This window comes from Triturus cristatus, chromosome 6 (genome assembly GCF_964204655.1).
Source record: "Triturus cristatus chromosome 6, aTriCri1.1, whole genome shotgun sequence".
Classification (NCBI taxonomy): Eukaryota; Metazoa; Chordata; class Amphibia; order Caudata; family Salamandridae; genus Triturus; species Triturus cristatus.
In genome coordinates, this window is record NC_140589.1 from 1,844,013,595 (window position 1) to 1,844,029,894 (window position 16,300).

At 47.0% G+C, this 16,300-nt stretch overlaps 1 protein-coding gene across 1 annotated transcript in view; it reads left to right on the top strand.

Moving 5' to 3' along the window:
• The window catches only part of NRBP1 (nuclear receptor binding protein 1), a 435,736-nt gene that overhangs the window by 318,017 nt on the left and 101,419 nt on the right, over nt 1-16,300 (top strand). The window contains exons 13-14 of the mRNA XM_085613305.1: nt 5,770-5,905; nt 15,082-15,135. Coding sequence (XP_085469431.1) covers nt 5,770-5,905; nt 15,082-15,135 — 190 coding nt within the window. The remainder of the gene's footprint in view (nt 1-5,769; nt 5,906-15,081; nt 15,136-16,300) is intronic.

Sequence of the window (16,300 nt, forward strand, 5' to 3'; positions counted from 1 at the left end):
CGCACCACTAGACTCCCTAGTAGTCTCCACTGCAAGGAAGCGTGCAAACTCCCAGGCATCAGGCGAGGCACCACCACCTGATAAGGAGTCCAAACTACTAGACGCCTCTGGCAAGTGAACTGCATCCCAGGCTGCCAACATATGGCGCATTGCAAACACCCAAGCGCTTTTGGCAAGATATGACAGGGCACATTATGACGAATTAGAAGCCATAATGCAACACCTCCCTGACAAATACAGGAATAGAGCCAACGAGCTAATCCAGGAGGGTAAAACCAACACCTCCATTCGCTGCGCCCTCGATGTAGCTGACACCGCCTCTAGGTCAATTAACACCAGCGTCCTCCTCCGTAGGCATGCCTGGCTACGAATTTCGGGTTTCAAACCCGAGCTGCTGGCTTCCACCCTCAACCACCCCTTTGACCAAGAACATCTGTTTGTCCCAAACGTTGACGTTGCCCTGGAAAAAATGAAAAAGGACACCGATACGGCAAAGTCTATGGGAGCCCTACAGTCGCACCCTCCCAGGCGCTCCTTTCGCCGTTCTTCCTTTCGAAGCACCTCCAGAGGCTACTCCTCTGACAGTGCCTCCACTTCCTATAAAGCCCCTACCCAATCCACCTTCACTAGGGGTTACCAGAGAGGTGGCTACAGTGGTAACAACAATAAGGGCAGAGGCAAAACTAACACCTCCCGCTCTGCCTCCACCCATGCCCAATGACTTCCCTCCACTCCCCCCAGACCATCCCACTCCAGTCGGGGGCAGACTCCACAATTTCCTTCCTGTCTGGACTACTAGCACCTCAGACAAATGGGTAACACAGATAATTCGGTAAGGCTACTGCCTCGAACTAACATCCACCCCCCCAACATTCCACCCAAACAACGCCCAATGTCACAGGAACGTTTGTCACTTCTAAAGCAGGAGGTAATCTCCCTCCTACAAAAGAATGCGATCGAACTAGTTCCTGCCCACCAACAAAATATGGGAGTTTACTCCCTATATTTTCTCATACCAAAAAGGGATGACACTCTAAGGCCCATCCTGGGCCTCAGACCCTTAAATCACTATATACACTCAGACCATTTCCACATGGTCACACTCCAGCAGGTACTTTCCCTGCTCTCCCAAAACGACTTCCTTGTCACCCTAGACCTCAAGGACGCCTGTTTCCACATTCCTGTTCACAAGGCTCACAGGAGGTTTCTCAGATTTGTATTGGACGGTCAACACTATCCATTCAAAGTGCTCCCATTCGGAGTCACCACAGCACCACGGGTGTTTACCAAGTGCCTAGCGGTAGTGGCAGCACACCTGCGAAGACAACACATCCACGTCTTCCCATACCTAGACGACTGGCTCATAAAAGCCAACTCCTACAACCAGTGTGTACAACACACTCATGTCACTATCCAACTACTTCACCAACTTGGCTTCACAGTAAACCATACCCAGTCCCATCTGCAACCGTCCCACGTAAAACAATACCTCGGTGCCACCATAGACACCTCAAAAGAGCTAGCCTATCCCAGTCCTGCCAGGATAGCAAACATTCAGGCTCTACGCGCCAAGTTTCACCCGGAACACACTCTTAGCTCGAGTGTTCATGCAACTTGTAGGAATTATGGTCTCTTGCATATTCATAGTACCTCACGCAGGACTCCAGATGCATCCTCTCCAAGAGTGCTTAGCGCGCCATTGGAACCAGGCCCAGGGTCAATTGACAGATCTGGTGTTGGTTGACGGTCGTGCCCATCGCTCTCTGCAGTGGTGGACCACCAAAAACCTTTCCAAAGGGCGACCGTTCCTGGACATGGTTCCCCAGATAGTACTGACAGCGGACGCATCGCTCTCCGGCTGGGGAGCTCACCTACTACATCACACCACGCAGGGCAGGTGGACACCTCAACAAAAGTTACTCCACATCAACCATCTAGAGTTACTAGCCATATTCTTAGCCCTGAAGGCCTTTCAAACCCATGTCTCAGGCAAGGCCGTCCTAATCCGCACAGACAACATGACAGCCATGTACTATATACAAAAACAAGGCGGCACACACTCTCCACAGCTCTCTGTTAGCACAGAGCATATGGAAATGGGCCATACCCCAAAAAATCTTTCTGCTAGCCCAGCATGTCCCAGGAGTCCAGAACACTATGGCCGATCTGCTCAGCAGACAAACGCAACAAATCCACGAGTGGGAACTCCATCCACAAGTTCTTCACCCGTACTTTCAAATGTGGGGCCATCCACAAATAGACCTCTTCGCCACTCACAAACGCCAAATGCCCAAGCTTCGCCGCCAGGTATCCACACCCATTGTCCAAAGGCAATGCAATATGGATGAACTGGTCAGGCAGATTTGCGTACGCTTTTCCGCCTCTCCCACTCATTCCATTAGTGGTGCGCAAACTACAGCAACACTCCCTCACTCTCATCCTAATAGCTCCAACTTGGGCCAGACAACCGTGGTACACCACACTGCTGGAACTATCTGTAGTACCGCACCAAAAGTTACACCTCTCTCCACGCCTCTTAACCCAGAACCATGGAGAGATCAGACACCTGGACCCATCTCAGCTCAACCTTGCGATCTGGCTCCTGAAATACTAGAATTCGGTTATCTTAATCTTCCCCCTGACTGTATGAACGTCATTAGAGAAGCTAGACGGCCTACCACTAGAGCTTGCTACGCAGCCAAGTGGAAACGTTTCGTGATCTATTGTCACAACAATAACTTCGATCCCCTAGATGTGTCCATTCAACACATCATAGGCTATTTATTACACCTACAAAGATGCAACCTAGCCTACACGTCTATTAGACTGCACCTTGCAGCCATAGCTGCTTATCTACAAAACGGGGAACATCGCTCACTCTTTCGAGTACCTGCCATAAAAGCCTTCATGGAAGGCCTCAAGAGATTAATTACCCCCAGAGTGCCACCCTCCCCTGTGTGGAACCTAAACATCATTCTTACAAGACTAATGGGGCCTCCCTTTGAACCTCTACAAAAATGTGAACTTCAATTCCTAACATGGGAAACTGCATTTCTTGTAGCCATTACTTCCCTCAGAAGGGTCAGTGAGATACAAGCACTCACCATTCAAGAACTTTTTCTGCAAATGCACCATAACAAGGTTGTTCTCCGCACTAATCCAAAATTCTTCCCTAAAGTCATTTCTCCCTTTCACCTAAACCAATCTGTGGAACTGCCTGTATTCTTCTCGCAGCCACAGACCATCGCAGAAAGAGCTCTACACACACACACACTAGATGTCAAACGAGCCTTACTCTACTACATCGAAAGGACACAACCCTTTCGTAAGACCAAACAACTGTTCGTGTCTTTCTCACCACCACACAAAGGCAACCCCATCTCCAAATCTGGGATAGCTAGGTGGATTGTTAAATGCATACAGATTTGCTACCACAAAGCAAAACGCATGCTATCTGTTCCCCCTAAAGCCCACTCTACATGCAAAATAGGGGCTTCCATGGCATTCTTAGGGAACATCCCCTTAGATGATATCTGCAAAGCAGCTACATGGTCTACACCGCACACTTTCACTTAACCCTACTGTGTAGATGTGCAAACTAAAGAAGCTAGTGTGGGCCAGGCTGTTCTTAAAACACTGTTTCAAACAACTGCAACAGATACTAGTGGTCGCTGCTAGGAGCGAGTACTGCTTTATAATCTATGCACAGTGTGTAATCCTGCAGCTCATATGCCTCGATCGGAATATGCTACTTACCAGTATGCATCTGTTCTTGGCATGTAGAGCTGCAGATCTACACATGCACACCCGCCTCCCCGGCTACCTTTATCTGTTCCAGTTTATCTTATTCAGATACAGCACACATGGGCATCTTCACTTCTTATTACTACGCTCCATCATTTCCCTGCTTGCGAAAAACAATCTGAGGATGGAGCCGAAGCCCATGCGCAGTATGATCCAAAGGAGGAGTCACATACCTCGTGACTTCCAAAGACTTTCCAAGAAGAAAAACCACTGCAAACATCTGGGCCCAACACCAGATGGCGATCTATGCATAGTGTGTAGATCTGCATCTCTACATGCCAAGAACAGATGCATACTGGTAAGTAGCATATTCCTACAGGGCTGTGCAGGTCATGACAAATGGGCCTCTTCCCTGGGGTTTCTACACCCCCCTATTATGCCACCCTCCAGTGGGACGGAGGCGTAGGCCTCTTCCTGATTAGGTGAGTCACCTCATCTTCAAGATGGAGGGGACTGAGAGGTGTGCTTCACTTCGCCTCCCCACTTGTGGGGTGTGGTTGGCAAAGGTGGGCACACCTCCTTTTCTGGCTAGGTTTTCCAGCTGACTCTCTTGCCCAAAGTGGGGGTCCGAACTGGTGGAGACCATTTGCTGATGGCAGCAAAAGGCGAGGGGCAGGTAACAAAGGCGGCAGGACTTTGAAGCTTCCCCTTTGTGGACTCTGCCCATCCTGAGGGAGGAGGAATGACACCTTTGCCAAGGATGGGCTTTGTTTCAGGACCCAGAGAGTAGAGTCTGTCTACCCAGGGGTCCAGAAATCTGTCTGTTGGTGGCAGATGGCTGGTATCCAGTCAGTAACCTCACCAGGGCTTGTTGTTTTTTAGGGGGCATCTCTAAGATGCCCTTTCAGTACATTTCTACATTAAATCCCACTCTGGCATCAGTGTGAGTTTAATATGTCGAAGTTTACTACCAAACTTCCCAGTTTCAAGTGGAGCCATTCTGAGGCTGTGGAGTTTGAACTCCCAGCCCCTATACCCAAAATGACTTCACTGCACTTACAATGCCTCTGAATGGCACAGACACTGTAGGGGCGTAGTGCTCATACAGCTATGCCCTCACCAGTGGTATGGTGTACCCTACCTTTGGGGCGGTAAGGCCTGGAAGAGGGGTGGCTTACCCATGCCATGGTCAATGTTGGGGTGCATGGCACCCAAGGATAGGTGCCATGTTGACTCATCAGTTAAGTCTGCACCAGAACACACAGCTTGCAGTGGCAGTGTGTGGATGTTCAGGTGAGGGGTCTCTGAGACTGGTATAATACAACCGGAAACTACTATAGGCCTTTTTTGGGAACATACCCATAGCCAAAATTTGTAAAGCTGCCACATAGTCCACTACACACACATTCACAAAGCATTTGTGCGAACATTCTTTGTAGATAGCAAGCTGTTGGGGGGAGATGGCTGCTTTACAGTGATTTGCACAGCATGTCTGGCCCACACATGCTATCAACGGCTAATGTTTTTACTCTGTAAGGATCCGTTGTTCAAATGTGGTGCTATAGATTCACATGCGTCCACCCTACTCCCTGTTAGTTTGTTAAAGATATCTTTCACTTAGTACTATTCTCTCTATACTCATGGACACTAGTTTTGTGTGCTTGCCACTGAATTCCTTCTCTCACCGTTTGGGTAAAAAACAATCTAACAATGTAGTCTGTGCCCATGAGCATCAAAGAAGAGAGGAGTTACCAAGACCACTTCACTCAATAGATTTCCTCGATGAAAAGCAAGTAGTAATTGTTCGAGACCAACACTAGATGACAGGAATTAACAGAGCATGTGAATCTACAACACCACATGCAATGAACAGATGCTTACAGGGTAAGGAACATTATCCTTGGTGGATCAGAACAGTTTTATGTGATGGTTTCAATTAGAGTAATAACTACACTGTTTTAGTGAAACTGGTAAAGTTGATTGACTTGGAGAAGTGTTGATTTTAGGATTATTTCTCCCTTACAGGAATGGAATCTACCCTCTTACAGCCTTTGGAATGCCGAGACATCAGCAGCCGCAGCAAGAAGTTGTGAAGTCTCCCATCGTTCCTCCATCTGTGAAGACCCCCACACCTGAGCCTGCAGAGTTAGAAACCAGGAAGGTGAATTGGAACAACATTTTAGATAACTGCTAGATGTAATGCAAGATATTTTGGACCAGTATTTTTCAGTCTCGCTGTGACAGTTATGAAGACCTGCTGAACTCTCTTCCTATACACTCGCCATGCAGATTTACTTGCGGAAAGAAGAGTAATGGAGATTATTAGTTGTCAAACCTCAACTATTAACACCTTTCTTATTTATGAATACCTGGAAAAGGTAATTGATTATGCCGAAATCAACCTGCTTTAAAAGCATGTCTAACCAATTGTATGTCCTTCTTTGTGAAAATATCAGATTTGCTGGACTAATGAGGTGGCACAAATCTGACATTTATTTTCAGGTGCAAACTAAAACTCCTTGGTCTTGATACTCTGCTTTGGGTTTTTAAGTATTTGAGATATCCTCCTCCGCTGTCTGGAATCTCATTTTCCATAAAATCCTGTGGCAAAATGTAAGTAAGCTGGCTCTGTATATACTATATACATAAAGGCGGCAAGCCTTTGAAGTTTCCTCTTTGTGAACCCTGCCCATCCTGGGGGAGGAGGCTCTGCATCTCGTCCCAGGATGTGCATTGTTTCAGGCCTCAGAGCAGCAGGCTCTCGACCAAGGGGTCCAGAAACATGTCTGGTGGTGGCAGCTGAAAGCAGCCACTCAGCCTGGACTCGAGTTGTGGGTTAGTTTTCAAGGGGTATCTCCAAGATGCCCTCTGTGTCTATTTACAATAAATCCCACACTGACATCAGTGTGGGTTTAATGTGCTGAGAAGTTTGATACCAAACTTCTCAGTTTTCAGTGTAGCCATTATGGTGCTGTGGAGTTGGTAATGACAAACTCCCAGCACCATATTTTCTTAATGGCAGCACTGCACTTAAAATGTCTAAGAATGGACTTGGACTCTGTAGGGGCACAGGGCTCATGCCCCTGTACCCTCACCACTGGTATAGTGCACCCAGCTAGAGGGGTTACTGATCTATGCCAGGGCAGTGGGTTGTAGGCATGGCACACAGGCTTGTGTGCCATGTCGACTCTCCACTTTGTTCTGCCCCAAAACAAGCAGCCTGCAAAGGCAGTGTGTGAGTGTAATGGTACAAGACCTCTAAGGGTGGCACAATAAGTGCTGCATCCCTTAGAGGCCTTCTCTGGTCAGTGCCCTAAGTACCTGTGGTGCCGTTTACTAGGGGCTGACCTGTGGCCAGAGATGCCAATTGGGTTTAGGCTTGAATGCAGTTTTAGGGAAAGGACATATGCCTTGGGTACCTGATTAGCAGGAGCCCAGGGCACACTCAGTCAAAGAACATCTGCAATTCAGCAAAAAGTGGGGGCAACCATGCAGAAAGAGGGCCCTTTCTCGCACACATTTTGAAATGTAAAACTGCATTGGCCTGTTGATGCAGAATACAGTGATAAAATGAAAGAGAACCATCTGTTAAGCCTATCGAATAGTTACAATGCATTATTTGTGCTGGGTGCCGTTGTTTTCCCCTTATGTCCCAGGGCTTAAATTACTGATGCACTGTAGTGACAACCAATATGCTCCATTTGAAATGTGTCTTGGGTTTCTGCTTTATCCCAGTGGAGCAGCTCTTATTGTGTTAATATACTGTCCAGGGTTTTGGGAGGGGGCCCAGCGATCCTGCGCCCTAGAGTACAATGCTGCACGTGATCGCTTCAACCAGACCACCTCTTCCTCATGACTGTAATGTCAAATTTAGGTTGTCTGGCAGGAATAGTACCTGTTGGATGATTCCTAAACATTGTCATCAGAGGTAAGATAACTTACACAGTTCAAGACAGTCCATCAGTGCCAGCCAGGAGTCTGAACCCAGCTGTTCTGTGACCTCCCTTTTCCATTTGCCAGTTGAGGCAGCTCAGCCGCTAAAGTCCCTGGTTAGTCATCTTTGACCTGAAGAATTTTCAATGCATAAAAGTGACCATTTAATTTACTCTTATATGAAATTTACAGTCCTTGTGCGTTTGGGACACTGCATGACCTATTTTGATCTGAAAGTGAATTTTAGAGGCAGCATTGTCAAAGCCAATAGGTCACCTTTGTAACCCATTGCCTTTTATGAATGTTTCTTAGCAATGCTGTGCAGTATTGAAGAGTAACCACAAAAAACGCAATAAGACTCGTCTGCCTGCATCATTTTGTAAGCAGGAGCAACAAACGCCTACAAAATGGCATGGGTGCTTTTTTCCTTTTATTTACCAATTCTGGTTGGATTGGTAAATAAATACAAAAAAGGAGCACAAAAGCAGTTTTCTTTGTGACTGGTGGGTTGAGGAAGAAGCAACATGGTGGACCGGAAGCACCATGGAAGGCGAGGCGGAGGAAGTACTACTGAGTTTTGAGGAAGCAATACAGAAGGTGAGGAAGCAAGGGGGCAGTAGAGAAATGTGGATTGCCAGGGTAGAGAGTGGAACTTGGAGCTGCTTTGGGGAAGCTGAAAAGAGAAACCAAACCAGGGAAAGAAGCACGCTAGCACAACAGTGGAGAAACATAAGGGCGAGAGAGTAAGCAGACCATAGCGTGCATGTCTGATAAGCAAGGTATAAAACCAGTTTGGGGGTGCTAGAGGGCATGCTTGCAAGATGGCCGCACCAGTCTTCTGCTGTTTGGGGCCGACAAACACCATAATCCTGTCCCACATGTAACTGCCTCCTTCAATACTGCAGTGCAAGGTACAGAGAGGGTCTTTCACTCCCTTGGAGCGTGAAACCTCGTAGAGGACACCTACGGCAGGGGCAGAAATGCCAAGGTACGCTCCCGGCCCATGTCGATCACAAAACTCCTTCATTGCGGCCATGATAGCGCGGTGAACAGCCGACATCGGTGATCCCTCCATCCCCAACCCAGCACACACTAACTACTGTTCAACCTGCAGCTGGAGCGGGAAAAACAAAAACTCCTTGCTCCTGCCACTCCCCCATTAGAATCTGCGAGGAGTGGAGGCTGCCCTGAACACCACCTGCCAGCTGCACAACCCCAGAATTTAGCCAGGGGACAAAGCCAGAGGACATCACAAGGGCCTTACATATTCCAGTTGCTCCCAGCACCCTGCATTGCTTATTGCTGCACGTCACCCCTTTTGAAATGGGTAAACAGGCGAAGCTGCAATTCAAGCCACATAAGTCTGCCTGCAACCACAACACCGACTGAACATAATATGGCAGCGGAAGGGCATACGAAGCACGTTTTTCATGACGAAGACGTGAATGCACTGTTTCTCTCAATGTGGCAACGCCTCACTTCGATAGAGGCCAAGATTGATTCCATGAGCACACGGATGGACTCCATAGCGCAGAAACTAGAGAAGCACAATGGAAGACTCTGAGAGGCAGAGCATACAATCTCTGCACTAGAAGATGCTGTTGCGCGAACGGAGGACCAAGTTAATAACATCGAACGCGTGCTGAGGGTCATCGCTGCGAAGAACGAGGCCCTCGAGGCGCTCTCGCGGAGGAACAACATCAGAATTCCTGGGGTTCCAGAGACAGCCAATACAGGGGAAAGGGAGAGTATGGGAACTCCTGTTCACTACTACTTTCGGCTCCAACGTTTTCTCCTCGCTGCTGATAATGGAGAGGGCTCCTCGCTCACTCATGAGCAGACTCCCTGCCAGAGCTACACCGCGCCACATTGTGGCCAGACTGTTAAACTAGGGGGACCACGATGCAGCACTCCGCTTGGCTCTGCAACATCACGGCCTACTATGTTCCTATTCACACATATCAAGATATTCTCTCTTGACATTTGCTGCATTCTTCCCTTCATTCTATAGATTCTCTGTACCCCATTAGGGGTTCTGGAAGTTGGGGTGATGGCCCATGTTGGGGTCATGGGGATGGGAGGGGGTACTGTCTCTGGCGGGTTTGGACTGCCGTTGTAGAAGTGACGAGGGGTGAAGTTGAAGGGTTTTGTCTACCAGAGATGCACGATGAACGCCCATACTTTGCCATGGCGAGCCCAAGATTGTTGCCCTGCAAGGCACTAGCAGACACACACACACACAGCCCACACACCCTGATAGACAATCCATCAGGCCCGGAATGCCATTTCCTGATATTGAATGGGAGTAGCCTTGGAGTTCTACACAAACTCCAACACATGTTTGCTTATCTAGATGGGCATAACATCCAGGTGGCAATGTTGCAAGAGAGGCACACCAGCCCGCACGCCTGACTCACGTTCACGAGTCGCTGGGCATCCCCCAGCTGCTTCTCCTCCTACTCCACATACTCTAGAGGCACGGCCACCATTATGAAGGAAATGCACCCTGCGTCACTGCAGTCTCTGCAAGACCCCGCGGGGAGCCACTGCGCTGGCGGTTGCGTGGATCTCCAAGGCCACTCACATTCAGTGCCAGGAAATTGCATTCTGGGCCTGATGGGTTGTCTATCAGGGTGTGTGGGCTGTGTGTATGTCTGCTAGTGCCTTGCAGGGCATTACTATACCGATGCACTCAATCAGGACTAGACGCAGTGCTGGGGGGAGGGGGCGGTCGTCAAGGATGGGAGGCAGAGTTAGGCACTACACTTATCGATCCGCAATGGAGCTATTGCTGTCAGCAGACAGGGGAGATGGCGGCCAGTAGCCTACTTCGAATCATACATTATAACTTCTCCCACCGACTGCACTACACTCCTGCCCGCCTCGACCGATGTGGAGCTAAACTGCACCTTACCCCATCGGGTTTATAAAGCGCGCTACTCACCCGTGAGGGGCTCAAGGCGCCTTTTTTCTTGTCTAATTTGTTTATGGTGTTTGTGGTCTGCAGTATTGTAGTTCCCTTTTCTGTCGGTAGATTCTGTCTGTAGTTTTGCATCCGTGATTGCTTCCAGTGACCTTATCTATTTACCAATGCCATACTTCTATAGCGCCTCTCCAGAGGGATTGGTCTGGTGGGCACTGGACTCTTCATTGTTAGCTAAATCAACAGTCCATTATTACTCCGGAGAGGTAGTAATTTAGAAACGTAGATACAGTGTAACATAACTCAGTTGGCAGGTATTACTTCTATGAAAAATTTCTCTATTTACTGATAGGTAAAGCTACAATCTATGACACTTTATAACACCTGTGTTTTAGTGTTTTTTTCATCACATGGGTTACTGTAACTAGTATTCTCTTACGGTTCACTTCACTTCCTCCATTTCGCTCGTTAGGTCCATTACATTAGAAGTGCCAGACATAGAAATAATGTGTGCGAGGCATGTGTGGCTGTACATCACATACTCTGCATACCTACGCCATCCAGTGTTGGGTCTGGATGTGTGCAATTTGTTTTTCTCCAAAGAAGTCTTACGAGTCATGAAACAAAGGGACTCCTCCTCTTGAGTAGTTTCCCACCCAAAGTAGAACGTGGTCTCACCCAAGCCCTATCAGGGTGCCATAGACCACTCCTCTAAAGTCTGAGGTTATAGAGGGGTTTACAGGTATGACGTTTTAGTGCACTAGATACTGTCACTGGAAGGAAGAGACCAGTTCATTAGGACTTCCACTAGCATAAACCTTGTGCATTTGGAAGTGTTAGTCTTTGTGGGCACAATCCCTCTATGTCTGGGATACCAGCCTTAAGTCTGTATCTTCGAAGGGACGGTCTCTTTCAAGATGTGGGCACCGAGGGAGCCTATACTGTACCAGGGAAACCCGCAGGTTCGACCTATGCCAATTGCAATGTAAAGTCTATGCCCAACCGGGAATTTAAACCTTTATATCTGGAACTAGATCTATTGCTCACCCAAATGTATACCACCTTATGGCATGGTGGGAAGAAAGAAGACCCCTGTTTTCCTTAGGGTTTATATTTGGGCCAATACAAAATCGCTGATGTACTAGGCATGTAAGGAATGGTCCGGGTTCACCAGTTAGTCATGGTATATAACTTGCAGTTTCTCAGACTCGTATGGTGCATTTGTTAAGGTGACTTTGCTTCTCAAATCATCAGATTCGAAAATGCCCTGTCACTATACCAACATTTCCTTTAGTTTACTACTCTACTACCATTCTCTGTTCACAAAGGGCATTCTGTGTCCCTGTGTGGGATTTATGATAAAACACTTTTCAGATTCAGTACCACCAGCCTTCTGTCCATACAGCATTCAGCTCTAGTTGTTTTATATCAAATAAAAACTGAAGTTGACGGGCATTAAAAACAATGTGCTCCATTTTATTGTTGCTGATGTAAGAAATAGAAAAAGAACTGCTGTAAGTCTAAGATGTGTATTTTACTCACTACAATAAAACAATTAGGAGCCCATACTGGGATGTTGTAGCATTATTCAACCATCCTTGCCCTCTGTTTCGTTTTGCAAGCAGAAGTAGATGCTAGTAGTGATAAGCCATTATGAGGTAGTTTTGACTCTTAATGCTCTTGAAGGTGCAGTGGTGTTTATTTATTTGTAAGATTGATATCTGGACGGGACCACAGGTGTTTATTTCCCGCAGGTCACTGTGGTGTTCTTTCTTCACTCATCACTGCCCTGTCTGCCACCACCCCCTGTTGAATTTGACAAAGGGTGATCTCCTGTGATGGGTACACAGTGGGGACCCTGTACGAAAGCAAGAAGCGTAGCCCAGATTTCATTAACTCTTCGGTTTGGTGCATTTGGTATTTGCAATCACACAGTATTGTGAATCATAAAAAAAAATGCAATCTTTAATATTTGAAACGTGACTATAAAACTGTAGAAGTGCTTCTTTAGGTTAAACTTTTCTATAGTGGAGTGGAGCTGGCTGGAGGAAAGCATATCAAAGCGATGGTATAATTTGTGTAGAACAAATTAAATTACACAAATTAAACCGATCTGACAGTTTTGATACAGACGCCTTGTAGGAAGCAGGCTCTGTATATGGTATGCAATTAGGTGGTTAGACCGTGCACAGAGTCCAGGGTTTCCCCAGAAGTGTACAGGGCTTAATGTAAAACCCAAAGTGCTCTTAGCAGTATTGTGGGCGAGCAGCCTTAGGACTTACACAGAGGCGTGCAAGGCATTTATTGCACAATATTTACCAATGATGGACATGTGACTGAAAAAGGATATCCATACCAATTTTAGGAAAATAAGCTTTGTTTATATTTTATTTTTAAGACCAAGATCTTGAGTATGTTTTTAAGTATATATAATTTTCACTTTCAAAAGTCGACAGAACTGTTTCTGAACAGTTCAATGTTATCCAATATGGAAAACAATATTGCGTTTAAACTGGTAAGTATCGCACTTACGGTCTTCAGGACCAAAGGTCAGCAAGGGGCAAGGATCAGGCTAGTAACAAAACTGCACCACCCGCTGCACTGGGGCAGCAGGGTGCAGAGGTCATGTTCAGAGCTCAGCCTAATGTGTTTCAATGGAGACTGGGGGTGCTTGTAGATCGGTTGCAGGGGCCAAGCTTTGGGGGCTGGAACCAGCACAGGGGCACCACAAAGCCGCACCAAACATTCTCCACCAGCGGCACAGGGTAGCCGGGTGCAATTTCAGCGTTGGGCACACTGTGCTTTCCGATGAGGATTCTGTTTTCGACAAACAGGCTGCAAGTGTTGCACCGGAGGTTGCAGGAGAGACCAATGACCACAGAGGTAGGTAGAGATGTATAGGATGTCGTAGGGGCAGTCTCTGTTCAGCTCACCAAGGTACAGGGGCTTCCGCTGCAGGGGCAGCTTTAGACATCAAAGTCTTCTTACTGGAGCCAGTTGCAGTCAGGGGGAGCCCCTGGATTCACAATGCAGGCGCCATCTTGGAGGCCAGGAGAGGTCAGCCAAAGCTGGATTCGAGGTCTGGATCACTGCAAGACTTTACTGGATAGGTGTCTGGTGCAGAGTGGGCAGGAGACGCAAATCCACCTGGATCCAAAGTCTTTGTAGTTGGATTCTTCTGCACAGGCCCGCTCTCCTCGGGAGATTGGAGTCTTATTCGAAGGCTGCAGTCTTCCCAGGTTTTTTAGAGGTTGCTGGCTGCAAGATAGGTTGTGGGTTCGTCCAAACTGGAGACAAGCCGGTAAAGTTGGAGCCAAGGCATTCATCAGTCTTCTCTGCAGCGATATCTTATTTCTTAGGTCGTCGCAGATCTAGCTTCTAGAACTGGGAGAGACTCCTAAATACTATCATTTTGGGGGCATAGTGCCTGATTGGAGGAGTCCCCTCCTCTTCAAGATGAAGGGGACTGACAAGTGTGCTCAAGTCTGTCTACTCCACCTGAGGGATAGAGTTGGGAAACCTAGTTTTTCCAACTTTTCCTGCCAGTTTTCCCACTCGGAACACGGAATAGGGGTGTAAACAGAGGGTGCCATCTGATAGCAGAGGCTAGGGGGTCACATTACAAAGGCGGCAGGCCATTGACGCTTCCCCTTAGAGCACTGGTCCATACTGGATAGAGGAGGTGAGACACTTCTGACGTGGATGTACATTGTTTCTGGTCGCAGAGAGAAGAGGCTCTCCACCAAAGGGTCCATAAGCATTTCTGTGTGTGGCAGCCTGCCTAAAGCCAGTCAGTGCCCACACCAGTGTGTGCCCACACCAGTGTTGGTAGGTCTTCAGGGCGCACCTATGACATGCCCTCGGAGTACATGGTGTAATAAATCTCACACTGGCATCAGTTGTGATTTATTACAAGGAGTTGTTGGGTGCCATACACTCCTGGTTTCAGTTAAGCCATCATGGTCCTGTGGAACTAGAGTGGTCTAGTTTCCGGGCCATGTACTCCTCATGGCTTCCCTGGCACTTGCAATATTTAAGAATTGACTTTGGCATGCAGGCTGCAAGGGCAGTGGCAAGTACCTAGAGAGGGGGGGTCCCAGGTGACCCTCTTTAGCTTCCAGGCCCTAGGTACCCGGGTTCCCGTTTACTAGGAACTTACAGGGGGTAGAAGTACGAATTGTGGGTATGTTTTTGGGAAGAAGCACTGGCACAAGGGAAGGGACCTGGTTGACAGGGACTGTGTGCACTACAGTCGAAACCACATTAAATCCAGAAAAAAGGGGAGGGCTAATCATGCCAAAAGAGGCACTTTCTCACACACCTAGTAATCTTAAGGGTTCCTATAGTGTTCTGAACCATTGGGTATGATTTAATGCATGTAAATCCCAGATCACTAAAATAATTTGTTGTATAATACCTTTCTCCTGTATAGTTTGAGCACTATTGTGTCTTCAGCTTGTAATGTCTCTCTTTGTTTTCAGGTGGTTCTGATGCAGTGTAATATCGAGTCTGTGGATGAGGGATCCAAGCATCATGTATGTTTTTATGGAGATTTAAAGGCTTTGCTGTGGGGTGGAACCTAAAGGGTGTAGTAAGAAAACGTTTTTTGATGCATGTACTGTTTATGCAGGCAAAAAGGTCATACTCCACTCATACGGACACGCTGCTACCTCTTAAATTGACATCCTGAAATTGTGATAAGCTTTTGTTTGTTCTAGGAATTTTGGACTGTGGTCTAGGTGCCCGCTAGATGAGAGCTTAATCCCCTAAAATTATTGATCTTAATACGGAGTATTTAGTTTGGTTAAGGAGAGGCTAGTCGAATATGGGAGGCTTGTAGGGTTAATGGACTGTTTTCAGACTGGCTTGCTTCGTTAGTAGCCTAATCATTCATTTCATATACTGTTGAATTGTAGTTATCACTGATTTCTTAATATTTACTCTCCTGTACAGTTACCTGAATGATGCCCTATATAATTCAGGTCTCGAAAAATCATACAAATTTTACTAAACCTGCAGGTCTAGTTACTTTATCTACTCGACCCATTTCTAATGCTTTTGACCTATAAACTGGTTACAAATGATGTGATCATGGGCAAATAATTTAATTCATTGGTCCGCTATTTTCTTCGTTGTCACATATAACAGCACCTTCATGTCTGCTGTACAGAAAGCTTTTGTTTGATTTAATACACATTTTTTTTCCATATATAATACAAATCTAGCCACATATAGGATGCACATGACCCGTGACTTGCCTCTTAGTCCTGCCCCCGTGATGAAAATGTTGTTAATGAACTGTTTCTCAAATCATGTTTTAATAAATACATACCTAAAGCATGTAGTGGTGGCACACTGTCATCTATAATCAGCAGATTTTACATTGAATGGTCCACAAACTTTCCCACTGACATGCAGCTTTACTGATAAAACAGTATAATGTACAAAAATTGTTTTGAAATAGTTTCTGCAAATGTCATTTGCATATCACAAAGTTAAGTGTTCTGGTTTGTTTTGCTCCTGTTTAACCCTTTCCGTGCTCATGACGGAACCACTCCGTCATGAGCCACGGGTGCGCTGTGCTCATGACGGAGTGGTTCCGTCATGCTGTGGCCGTTGGCGGCCGCTCCGCCCACGCGGCTCTAATTCCCCGCCTGTGCGGGCGATTAGCGCAGTGGGCGGAGACGTGACGGAACCACT